The 12,759-nt window shown below is 38.0% G+C and overlaps 1 protein-coding gene across 1 annotated transcript; it reads left to right on the top strand.

Moving 5' to 3' along the window:
- The first annotated feature begins 11,148 nt into the window (after nucleotides 1-11,148).
- On the top strand, nucleotides 11,149-11,966 carry LOC121982884 (FCS-Like Zinc finger 3-like). Its single transcript, XM_042535907.1, has 2 exons — nucleotides 11,149-11,573; nucleotides 11,670-11,966. The coding sequence occupies exons 1-2, from the start codon at nucleotides 11,380-11,382 to the stop codon at nucleotides 11,845-11,847; spliced, it is 372 nt and encodes a 123-aa protein (XP_042391841.1). The 5' UTR covers nucleotides 11,149-11,379; the 3' UTR covers nucleotides 11,848-11,966.
- The last annotated feature ends 793 nt before the right edge of the window (nucleotides 11,967-12,759 follow it).

Raw genomic sequence — 12,759 nt, 5'->3', positions numbered from 1 at the left:
GAGGGTTGTTGAGCAAACTTAAACGTCTATTTCGCTTTGTGGTATATTTTTATTTATGTTGTTATTTTCCACTACTAATTTATATGTGACCTTACCAAAATCATAGCAAGAGTACTATTTTTATTTTAGCAGGCACAAACGATATTCAAACCCTATCGACCATCTCTTTAATCCATTAATTGCACCAACAACTTGACCGGTATAGGTCCATGTATGAATGTTGAAATCATTACAATATGTAATTATATTAAAATCAGTGTGTGCGTGTATTAAGTCATTATTTGAGTAAGAAAATGCTAGAATATATTTGGACGACAAGAACCTAATTTAAGTTGGTTAGGAGATACAGGAACATCTCTTTAACCAGATTATTCTCCTAATTCATAAATAGGGAAGAGTGAAAGAGGTCTAGTTCCTTTATATGAACAAGAAGAATAGGTGCATGCATGCTTTAAGTCTGCCCAAGCAGCATGAAACTTGAGTGGTTCCATTCCTAATCGGCCACCACATGACAATCTTCCACCATCATGAATCTTGCATATCTTAAAGCCTAACAGTTTTAAACTGACTGATCACAGTGGTTATGACAAGTTAGTGTTAATGAAGGAACTCAAAGAAACAGCTGCAATCCCTGTCAAAAAGTTTTCCCGACCATCCAAATACTCGAATAGTTAGGACCAACTATATGACATACAACCTTCCACGATCACGGCATATCTTCTAAAGCTAGATTATGTTCCTCCACTGACCTGTTGCTAATCCATCCAGCTAGCAGAGGAGGGGAGATGAATGTGGTTTGTGCTCGGAACTTGCTTTCTGACCAGGTCCACACCGACAAGGTTCGTCCATTTGTTCTAAACTTATGCCCATAGTTTCGGGTGCAATAATTAAAGGAATCTGGGCATGGGCACCTCTTTTCCCTCCTTAACGGAAACAATGCATCAGTGCTACGAAACCAGAGTGGGGAAGCGGCCATAGGTGGACCTCTCAGCCATGCTATTCGGCTCACGTAATCAGAGATTTAATTATAGTTCTTTCGAGAGGTGAGGCTAATCATCCGTACCATTTTCAAGGCATGCAGGATGCAAGCTGGGTAGCAACATCTTCAGAAAGCTAACATAATGGCATCTACTCTTTTTTTTTTTTTATTTTCTGAAGTTAAAACATCTAAACTATAGTTTATGCTGAAGGAAGCTCATGGAGTGCACCTTTGTTCAGAGAGAACAACTTATTAGCAGCGTGAAAGAGATAGTGGCCAAGTTTGATCTCACTGCTGCTGAAGCTCTTCTTTTTGTCCAAATCTCGATCTCTGCAAAGTATGTACAGGCACAGCTAGTTAGATAGTAGCCAAGTCCCACTGATAGTTTATTATTTCTTTATTTACTCGGGCAATATCAAGGCTGAACCATGATCATTGGTTTCATCAATAGAGATATCTTAATTTTCCAGTCTAATGCCTGATTTTATAGTGAAGAGGGAAATTAGGATGAATAAAAGATATAAAAAAGAAGGCGAGTATTAAAAATGAATGAGGTCTAATTTTTCAATCATGTTGTGAAGGATGGAAATTATTCCTCAAAAATTAAAAATATGGCATTAATACCCTCAGATGATGCAAATATGGATGATGGGGCTATGGAGGCAGTGTCATTGAAGATGATGGAAATTGGATGTCATAAAAGAGACATATGCAATCGACTGTAGACATAAGTGTTTACCGCACTAAAGTAAGAAAGAAGATTTATGTGAAACTGATCTTTAGTGTAGTCTTTTGTTTTCGAAGAAGACAATTTAATCATATTTCCACTCACATTTGGGTGGAATCAAAACTAGGAAAAATTAGGACTGCTTTTTTGCATTACTTTCCATTCTTAAAAGTGTGGATCCAAGTAAACAATGGAAAATAAATAACAAATGTAGTCCCTCCACTCCTTTTCACCGACACACCGTTTCCACCATGTAAAACAGGCTCTGAAAGTAACATATCAAACACTAATGAGATAATAACAAGAATCGATTGGTGTTTGATAAGTAAAGAAGGTGACTATATATTAATTGCTTGGTCTAGTAGTAAGAGAGCTACACAAATTTTCTGCCGCAGGTTAGAGTTCTGAATCCATATAATGGCTATTGGGAATGGTTTAACCTTGTCACTGTGTACTGAATAGAAAATTGTCCCACATTCAATGTGTTATTAAGACACCTGGTTGAAGACCAAAAACGAATATGACAAATTGTGATGGTGTCTCGGTTGGCATTCCGTGGCTTGCGATGGTGTCTCGGTTGGCCGGCGATGTGTTGGTGGCTGGGACAGGCAGAGTATGCACTGGCGACGTCATCGGGCCTAAAGTCGACTGGCGACCGCCCGAGTAGGCCAGAGATCGGCTTATGTGGCCGGCGATCGTGTCTGTCGCAATTGTGTGGCGGCGTGCGAACGTGGCAATGACTCTTACCAGCAACCCTATCGTCGGTAAGCGATGGCTACTAATGACCCTGTCGCCGATCTCCCTGTCGTGATGCAGTCGCCGACACTTGTATGCTACGACACATTAGTCGTGCAAAACAACGACGAGAAATGGCAAAGCGATACAGAAAATATCCAAACAGCGGTATCATAATTCGTCTTAAGCATTTAGAAATAACATGCTCTGATACCAATTTAGGAAATGGAGAAAGTGGGAACATGGGAACATGCCCACATTCCCCACTACTCTTAATGGAAAAGTCTATTATACCCATGGGTTATTTCCCTTTATAAAGGATGCGTCCAAGGATCATTCGACAGAAGAGGTGCAACGAAGACGAGGGAAGGAGAACATCTGAGGCGGTGAGATTTGGTTAGTGGAATTGTGGAGAGCTTTCCGATCCTGTGATCGTTCTTCCGATAGCGAGTCTTACCGTCGCCGATTGCATATCTGCGGAAGATCGCTGTATGCATTTACCATTTTAATTTGTTTTAATTCATGTATTTAGAATTATCAACAATGGTATCAGAGCATGTTATTTCTAAATGCTTAAGACGAATTATGAAACCGCTGTTCGGATATTTTCTGTATCGCTTTGCTATTTCTCGTCGTTGTTTTGCACGACTAATGTGTAGTAGCATACAAGTACCGGCTACTGCATCATGGTAGGGAGATCGGCGACAGGGTCGCTGGTAGCCGTCGCTTACCGCCGACAGAGTTGCTGGTAAGAGTCACCACCGGCGTTAGCGTCGCTGCTCGACAGCGCACTTTGCCAAGTTTAAAAAATCACGACAGTGTAGCAATTTCCATCGGAGTAGGGCTCGAGCCGCAAGGAAATGCCGGCGACGACATTCCGTGGCCTGCGATGGTGTCTCAATTGGCCGGCGATGAGTTGGTGGCTGGGACAGGCAGAGCATGCGCTGGCGACATCATCGGGCCTAAAGTCGACTGGCGACCGGTAGGCCAAAGATCGGCCTATATGGCCAGCGATCGTGTCTGTCGCGATTGCGTGGCAGTGTACTCGGCGTGCGAACGTGGGCAGTGAGGCGGAGAAATCGCGATACAAAGAAAACGGAAGAAACATGAAGCATAGTGCTTCGTGGGGAAATGTTTAATTTTAGAAAATCAAATAAAAAAATGGCACATGCAAATAATTTTGTTTTTTAACCGCTGATAAGCCTCATAGAGTTAAAAAAAATTATAAGTTTTTCTTTTGCATTTGTCTGCATGCATTTAATGTTAATGTTTCATTATTTTTTGCATGCGGTAATTAATTGAAAATTAGGTTCAATTAATTCATCATTTAGGGCAAATGGTCCAGACCAATGTTGGTCCAATTAGACCTAATTTAGATTAAACTATTTGGTTTAATCGAACCAATTTGATCTAAACTTGAATTAGTTTGGGTTAAATAATTGGGTTTAGACCCAATATGATTAAATGATTAGATTTGTTCTAATTGGTCAGACTTAAACCAATGTGCATTAGTTTGATTAAACGGACCTGAGTTTGATCAATGAGTTTTAAATTGACTGAAATGAACTTAGATAAACAGTAATAGAACATAAGTACATAAATCCTTGTCCAATTAGATCAGTTCTAATTAGGGACTATGAACCAAGCTTAGGATCTGAATTCCTAATCAACCGATCCAATTGGTCGGTCGACTTAGACTCCTGAAAATCGAGAAGATTTGTTTTTCTTGATTGATTATGTTGGTACTATGCATGTATAAATTGAATTAAGCCAGTTTTGTACTGGTTAGTCGGTTTTGTACTGACTTATTTAATTTCAATTTTTCAAATGGTACGGACAATTACCATATTGACTCGTCACGAAGTGCGACGAAATCAGCTCAGGGAGGAAATTCAGGAAATAGAGTATAACTCTACTTATGGAGTCAACGGACACATTGGACGACTTGATGATCTATTTTGGAAACTTGAGCGAGAAGAGTTTCCAGTCCTGGATAGTTATAGGATCTGGGCTTTGATGCGTTCATTGCCAGAAAATCCTACGATGATAGTAGACTATATTTGGGGGCGTCATCAAGAACGCATTACATATTCAGTATTATGTGAGGAACTGCTTCACCATATGGCTGAAGAGGATTCTGAAGAGTTTGAAGAGGACCCAAAAATGATCGAAGAGGATCCAATTGAGGATCCTATAGAGAATCCTGAAACTGTCCTACTTGAAATTACCTCAAATGAGTCCAGGCTGAAAGAGATAATGTTGGCCACTGCAATAGTGTTTGTCCTATTGGGAGTAGTAGTAACTTATCTAGTTTACTAGAGTTCTATTATTGTTATTGTCGTTATGAACAATATGAGTTCATTTCATTCATGTCAGTTAGTTATATGTTAACAATATGCAACATAATTTTATATTAATAATATATTTATTTAATTATGTTGTTTACTTGACATGACGCATGATTAGTTCATGATATATTAAATGATTAGTTTATTTAATTAAAAAAATCATGATATATTAAATGATTAGTTCATTTAATTATAGAATTCATGATATTATAAATGATTAGTTTATTTGTTGGGATGTGTGTAATAGAATTGATTAATATTTGATTTGATTGGTCATACGAATGATGAGTGAAAATATAGTTGTCACTTGATTTTGAAAACCAACTCAAATTAATATTGAGTTAATCATAAATTGCATGCATATGATTTACACTGAATACTAAATAATGTGTTTATTTATGATAGATTATGACAACCAAAAATATTATAGTTGAACTCAACAAGGGTGAAAAACTTAATAGGGATAACTATAAGATCTGGCACCTCAGGATACAATATGTACTTGAGGAACAAGAAGTTCTAAAGGCTGTAAATCAGGTTATCGAAGAACCTACAGATGGTCCCACTACATAATATAGACGAGATCTTGATGCCTATAAGGCATGGAAGAAAAAGGGCTCTACTACAAAGGGCATATTGATTAATTCAATGGTAGACGACCTAGCTTTTGAGTATGGGTCATATCTTTCAGCTCATACAGTCTGGGTAGCCCCTAAAGAAAAATACAATGGATTAAGTCTGAGCAAGCTTCGACAGTTGACAATCAGGTTTGACAGCTACAAAATGTGTGTAAATGTATCAATGGTTCAACACCTCAGGGAGATGTCGAACATGATTCGGGAGCTTAAAACTACTAGTCATGAGTTGACCGATGAACAACAGGTTCAAGCAGTTATTCGTTCACTTCCAGATTCTTGGGAGACTATGAAGCAGACCCTAACTCACAGTGAGAGTATCAAGACTTTCATTGGCGTCTCACGTTATGTAGAATTGGAGGCAGAGAGAGTTGAATCCGTAAGGATTTCAAGACAAGCCTATGTGGCTGTAGGTTCTGCTGGATCATCTGGATCCATAAAAAGGAAATGGTTCAAGAAAGGGAAGGGAAAGAAGAGAGAAGTTGTTGCCGTGGAATAGGGCCCAATCAAGAAAATAGTAAAGAAAACTGGAAAGAAACCTAAAAATAAGTTGACTTGTTTTAACGGCGGCAAGAAGGGTCACTTCGCTAGGGAGTGCAGTGAACCGAAAAAGGTAAATTCCAACGTGTCTTATTTTTCTGAGCATTTTGTTGCTAGCTCAGTGTTGTTAGCTGATTCTTATCTTTTGTGGATTATAGATTCGGAGGCAACCAACCATGTAACTCGAGAGCGAGTTATATTTGTAGAGTACCGTCGGGTACCAGTTGGCAACAAATGGATCTATGTAGGAAACAATGCAAGAGTTGAAGTCAAAAGAGTCGGCACTTGCAAACTCAACCTCCATGGTGATAGAGTTTTGTTTCTACATGATGTCCTCTATGCTCCTGAAATTCGACGGAATCTTGTTTTCGTTACGTGTCTTCTTGATTTAGGGTATTGTATTAATTTTTACAATCGATGTGTTGAACTTAAGATTGACTCAGTGTCAATCGGACATGGTTTTTTAACAAATAGTTTTATGATTCTTGATGTAGAACCAGATGTCAATTATGCAATTGATGGTTGTTTTTCAAACATTGCTCTAACTAGTGATGCAGATATAACTGATGAGGTTTGACATGCTAGATTAGTACATATAGGACAAGAACGTATGAATCGGTTGGCTAGAGAGGGTCTATTGGGCACTCGGGCTAAGATTCAATTGTCTATATGTGAGCATTGTCTTGCTGGAAAAGTAACTAGGAAACCATTTGATAAGGTCATTAGATCGGAATCAATATTGCAGTTAATTCATTTAGATATTTGTGGTCCAATGAATGTGAAGGCTAGACATGGAGCTTCTTATTTCATTACATTTATTGATGATTTCTCTCGGTTCGGTCATGTGTATTTGATTTCTCACAAATCTGAAGCATTGAATTGCTTCATTCGTTATATGAACGAAGTTGAGAATCAAACGGAACGTAAAGTTAAGACTTTACGCACTGACCGTAGAGGGGAATATTTGTCTGATATGTTCAAGACAATATGTAATGATAGAGGGATTATAAGACAACTGATAATTCCTAGAACTCTACAGCAAAATGGGATAGCTGAAAGAATAAATAGGACTCTTCTTGAAATGGTTAGGTCTATGATGGAGCAGGCTAATTTGTCAATCTCCTATTGGGGAGATACATTATTAACTGCAGCCTATATACTTAACAAAGTGCCTTTAAAGTCAGTTCCATCTACCCCATATGAACGTTGAACAGGCAGAAAACCAGATTTAAGTAATCTGAAACCCTAGGGGTCAATTACTTATGTTCATGATAGTTCTCACAAGTATGGAAGACAAGGACCTAGGGGTAAGAAATGTATCTTTCTAAGATATCATGAGACCTCTAAAGGTTATGTTTTCATAGGTGAGCAACTAGATGAAACCATCTCCAAAATAGATTCGAGAGATGCAACTTTTCTCAAAACAGAGTTCCCAATCAGAGGTGATGTTGATAAAAATGTTTCTTTATTTGAGGAGGACGAGATATTATCAACAAGAGAAGTGTCAAAAGGGATATCTGAGTCTAGTCAACTGAGTGGGAGTGATATGCTGAGTCATGAGTTGACTTCTCAACAACCCAACTTACGGAGAAGTGTTCGTAAGATCAAACCTAAGAAGAGGTTTGATATTGAGAATGAGGCATTGGTTACACTTCCAATTGATGATGATGAACCTCAATCCATTGAGAAAGCATTGGGATGTAGAGTTAAAGAAAAATGGAAAGTTGCAATGGTTGAAGAGATGGAGTCCATGATTCAGAATCATGCTTGGGACTTAGTCAATTTTCCTCCGGGCCGAAAGGGCTATTGGGAATAAGTGGATTCTCAAAATAAAGAGGAAAGCTGATACAGATACAAAGCTCGTTTAGTTGCAAAAGGATATACCCAAATGGAGGGTATTGACTTTGAAGAGACATTTTCTCCCGTAGTGAAATTTGTGTCAATACGAGTTATTTTGGCCTTTGTGGCACATTATGACTTGGAATTACATCAAATGGATGTAAATACCGCTTTCCTTAACGGTGATCTTGACGAAGAAATTTATATGGTTCAACCAGAAGGTTTCATTACTAAAGGCCAAGAGCAGAAAGTATATAGACTTAGAAAGTCTATATATGGCCTAAAGCAAGCGTCAAGATAATGAAACATAAAATTTAACAAAGTTATTTTATCTTATGGATTCGAGATGATCAATGAAGAGCATTGTGTTTTCTTGAAAAGGGAAAAGGAAAGTATGTCATTTTATCATTATATGTTGATGATATGCTGATAGCTGGAAATGACATAGTATATATGAATAAAGTTAAAAAGTGACTGTCATCACAATTTGATACAACGGATATGGGAGAAGCTGAATACATCTTAGGAGTGAAGATCATAAGAGATCGTCCTAAAAGACTTTTGGATCTATCGCAAGAGTTTTATATAAATAAGATGTTCATTTCAGCATGTCAAATTGCAACGTAGAACATACACCTATTGTGAAATGTACCGTTTTGAGCAAGAGTATATGTCCTTTAACACCAGAGGAAATAGCTGAGATGAATAAAAAAATCATATGCCAGTGTTATTGGTAGTTTGATGTACACTATGTTGTGTACACGTCCCGATATCAGCTATGTTGTGAGCTTAGTCAATCGCTTCCAGTCAAACCCAGGACTGAGACAATGGAAGGCGGTAAAAAGGATATTCAGATATCTGAAGGCGACAATAGATTGTTATCTCTGTTTTTAAGGATTAGATATGAGTCTGAAAGGTTATTCAGATGCAGATTGGGCTGGGGACCTGGATGATAGAAAATCTACATCAGGCTATGCATTCTTGTTCAATGGTGGCGTCATCTCCTGGAACAACAAGAAACAAGCTTGTGTAGCTTTGTCGACTATGGAAGCTGAATATGTGATATATTCAGTGACTGTGCAAGAAGCAGTCTGGTTGAGAAGGTTTCTGAAGCATCTGAAAATTGCTGAGGATAGTGGGAGTCCAGTAATTGTCTACTATGACAGTCAAGCTGTAATAGCTTTTTCCAAGGATCTCAAATATCACAGTAAAGGCAAGCATATAGAAATTAAATATAATTTTGTGAGGGATATTGTGGCTAAAAGAAAAGTAATTCTTGAGTATGTCCCTATACGTGCTATGCTTACAGATCCTTTTACTAAGTCAATGACTAAAGAGTCATTTAAAGGACATATAAAGTCTTTGGGACTTCGTAGAATGTAACAATATTGAAATAACAATTAGACTTTGTGATTTGATTGTGTCATTTGTCATAATTTATTCGGTATATATGTTGTATTTGTTACATTCATATAAGATCTCGGTGAGCATGTTGGCAGGTGGAGATTGATCCACTCACATGGAAATCATCTCAGTTTGTTAAGTGCAAATAGGGGCAAGACCATTACTTATGGAACAACTTACGTAGCTGAAATTAGAGACAGATCCATAAGTTGAGGTCACTTTGATAATTGTGTCAAAATAAGATCATTTATGTATTAATAATGATCGAAGTAAATAAACCCACTATTTACTGAACCTGTTAAAGGCCAGATTAGAATTCATATGTTGAATTCAGGATTAGACATTAGGTATGTCTAGATCAAAATTTATACGATATTAAATTTGAACACAACATGCGCTCTTTTTAATAAAGAGAATAACATCATAACATGTGATTCATACCATATGTGCTATTGCGACAATAAAGGTAGTAGGAGAATGAATCTCTATCTCTCTGCTATGTGAGACCTTTGAGATTATAAGTTAATCTCAATTTTTTCCTTAGTGACTATTTAGCTGTTTACTTGAAGTTTTAATCAGTGTTTGCTACTTTAACGTATATCCTATGACTATGGATGATTCGGTCTATGGAGCATAACTAGGAAAGCGACTGATTAAAATGAATAGATTCTAGCTAAAAAGGAAGATTAAATATATTTACATCTTTTGATGTTATTCACTGGTCGACCCATTTCTGTTATGTATAGAAATGAATGTGAATATTGGATATAGAACATGCTTTTGACATAATGATTATTATAAGAGATTAGAGATGTTCATATTGATGTAAATGAAAATTATTTAATCTGGGTAAATAGCAAGACATGGATATCTCCAAGATAATGGTTGTATGTTACTTGAAGATTGGATGGTTCCTGGATAAATGCTATGTGCCACCAGGAAAATGGCTATGTGTCGTGAAGAATGAGTCTCTAATTTATTTGAGCGGCTAAGTAAAGTGTAACAACTTTGTTAGCATTAATCGCTCAAAGAGCGGCTATGTAAATGAAAATTATTTAATTTGGGTAAATAGCAAGACATGGATATCTCCAAGATAATGGTTGTGTGTCACTTGAAGATTGGATGGTTCCTGGATAAATGCTATGTTCCACCAGGAAAATGGCTATGTGTCATGAAGAATGAGTCTCTAATTTATTTGAGCAGCTAAGTAAAGTGTAACAACTTTGTTAACATTGATCGCTCAAAGAGCGGCTAAGTAAAGGTATAACAATATTCTTAGCAACTATCACTCAATGTGCTTGCTGTCACACAAATCATTTTCTCTAAGTATGGATTGGATGTTCTAATATAGTCTATGTGACCAAACTCTCAAATAGTCTATGTGACTTATTAGGTCTTTGTAACTAACTAGTTTTGTGACTTACCTGAATAAACTAGTCTTAGTAACTTAACTTGGACGAGTGGGAGATGTAGGAAATGGGGAAAGTGGGAACATGAGAACATGCCCACGTTCCCCACTATTCTTAATGGAAAAGTCCATTACACCCCTGGGGTATTTCCCTTTATAAAGGGTGCGTCCAAGGATCATTCGGCAGAAGAGGTGCAACGAAGACGAGGGAAGGAGAACATTTGAGGCGGTGAGATTTGTTTCATGGAATTGTGGAGAGCTTTCCGATCCTGTGATCGTTCTTCTGACAGTGAGTCTTGTCGTCGCCGATTGCAGATCTACGGGAGATTATGCATTTACCGTTTTAATTCGTTTTAATTCATGCATTTAGAATTATCAACCAGATATGCAATGCATAAAAGGTAAATCACTGACGAGGAAATACTGGAAAACTATGTGCTCAGCAATCCCTAGTTTGCGATTACCTGCTAACCTTTTTTTTATTGCAGTGCACAAGATATCAATTTCCATTTAGAAAAACAAGATTCCTGTCAAACAAGATGACCACATTCTCAAATCGTGGCAGTGTTTTCAATAATTTCTGTGGCAATGTAGACAAGCTAACCACCCCATCCCAGAATCCAGATCCCCAATCCCTATCATGCCCCAATCCCTCAACCTGTTCTTGCAGTGCACCATACACTGCCTTCCCCCTTTAAAAGCCCTCACTCCTCCAACTTCTCGCAAGGAAGTAGAGATAGCAGCACAAGTGATTGACTAATAAGATGGCAGGGTTAAGCGTTCTCTTGGAGACAAAAAAGAGCATGCCAAAATACTCAAATATCGTAAGACAAACCTCACTTATCAAGAACCCCTCTACTTCTACTTCTTCTTCTTCCTTCTGCACAAGCCCTTTTCTGGAAAACTGCTCTCTCTGCCGAAAAAAGCTGCAAGAAAGCAAAGACATCTACATGTATAGGTGAGCGGACCAAACCTTCTTGCCTTTTCGGAGTTGAAATTGGAATTTTTTATCTCATTCTGCGATTCTCTACTGGGTGGCTTTCGACACGAGCAGAGGGGATCGAGCATTTTGCAGCGAGGAGTGCCGGCAGAAGCAGATATTTATGGACGAGGAGGGAATGAAGAGAAACCACTGCTCCTTCTCCGCTACGGCCGCCGCGTCGAATCGCAGTAAGCCGAGGAAGAACGGCGGGAAGGACACGGCTTCCGTAGCCGGTCGCCTCGCGTGCTAAGCGGTAGTTTTAGGAAAATATAATCACGAAACTGCCACTGCTAGTTTTTTTTTTTAAATAAGTAAAATGGTTGGACTTTGTCCTATTAATTTTGAAAATAAATTATCTTTTTCGTCGAATTCAACTATTTATAAATTTAAAATAAATTGGAGTGATTAATTTTGGACTAATACATACTCTAAATAAAAACTACTCTCTTTAACTATTTAATGATCGACTATTAACTCAATTTTATTATTTATATTTCTTTATATAATTTAAAAACAAGGTATGAGAAGTATCTTGATGTGCATAATCACATTTTACTAAAATAATATAATCTATATGTCTCATGAATATATAGGGATGATTATTTTAATATGTCTTGAGATTAATTTTCAATTCTTGTAAAATATTGTATTTGACCTCCTTTGTAAAAGGGTCACTATACTAGAGCAAATGTCCCCTGATAGGGTTATGATAAGGGGACCCCCTTGTAGGAGAAGGGAAGAAAGATAACGAGGATGAGGAAGGCAGAGAAGGGCGAGAGGAGGAGGAGCCACGTGGAAAAAGTTAGACCCGACAGAGGGGATCGTTATATGCACGGCCGACAGAGATAGGTCGGACTTGATAGACTAACCGAGCATATAGAACCGACCGTGCATGTAGAACTAGCTGAAATGACCGATCGAGTATGTTCGGTCGGTCAAATATAAAGGATCGACCCGATGTAATGAAAGTCTAAACTTAGGTGATCTGAAACGTAACAAGGTCACTCGAGTATTAGAATGTGGTAAGGAAAGACCATTCAAGCAAGGATACTCGACCGGGCATACATAGCCGACTGAACATAAAGAGTTGGTCAAGTATAAAAGTTCTTAGCCTTGTGCACAATAGACAAAGGTCAAGCAAGTGCGACTGACCGATCAAGCC

The sequence above is a fragment of the Zingiber officinale genome, chromosome 5A, assembly GCF_018446385.1.
Source record: "Zingiber officinale cultivar Zhangliang chromosome 5A, Zo_v1.1, whole genome shotgun sequence".
Taxonomy (NCBI): Eukaryota; Viridiplantae; Streptophyta; class Magnoliopsida; order Zingiberales; family Zingiberaceae; genus Zingiber; species Zingiber officinale.
This window is presented reverse-complemented; position numbering and strand designations above follow the sequence as displayed.

Coding starts and splice junctions, on each gene's coding strand:
- LOC121982884 (XM_042535907.1), top strand. CDS start 11,380: ATGGCAGGGTTAAGCGTTCTCTTGGAGACAAAAAAGAGCATGCCAAAA. Junction 11,574..11,669: donor AAAGACATCTACATGTATAG/GTGAGCGGACCA, acceptor CGACACGAGCAG/AGGGGATCGAGCATTTTGCA.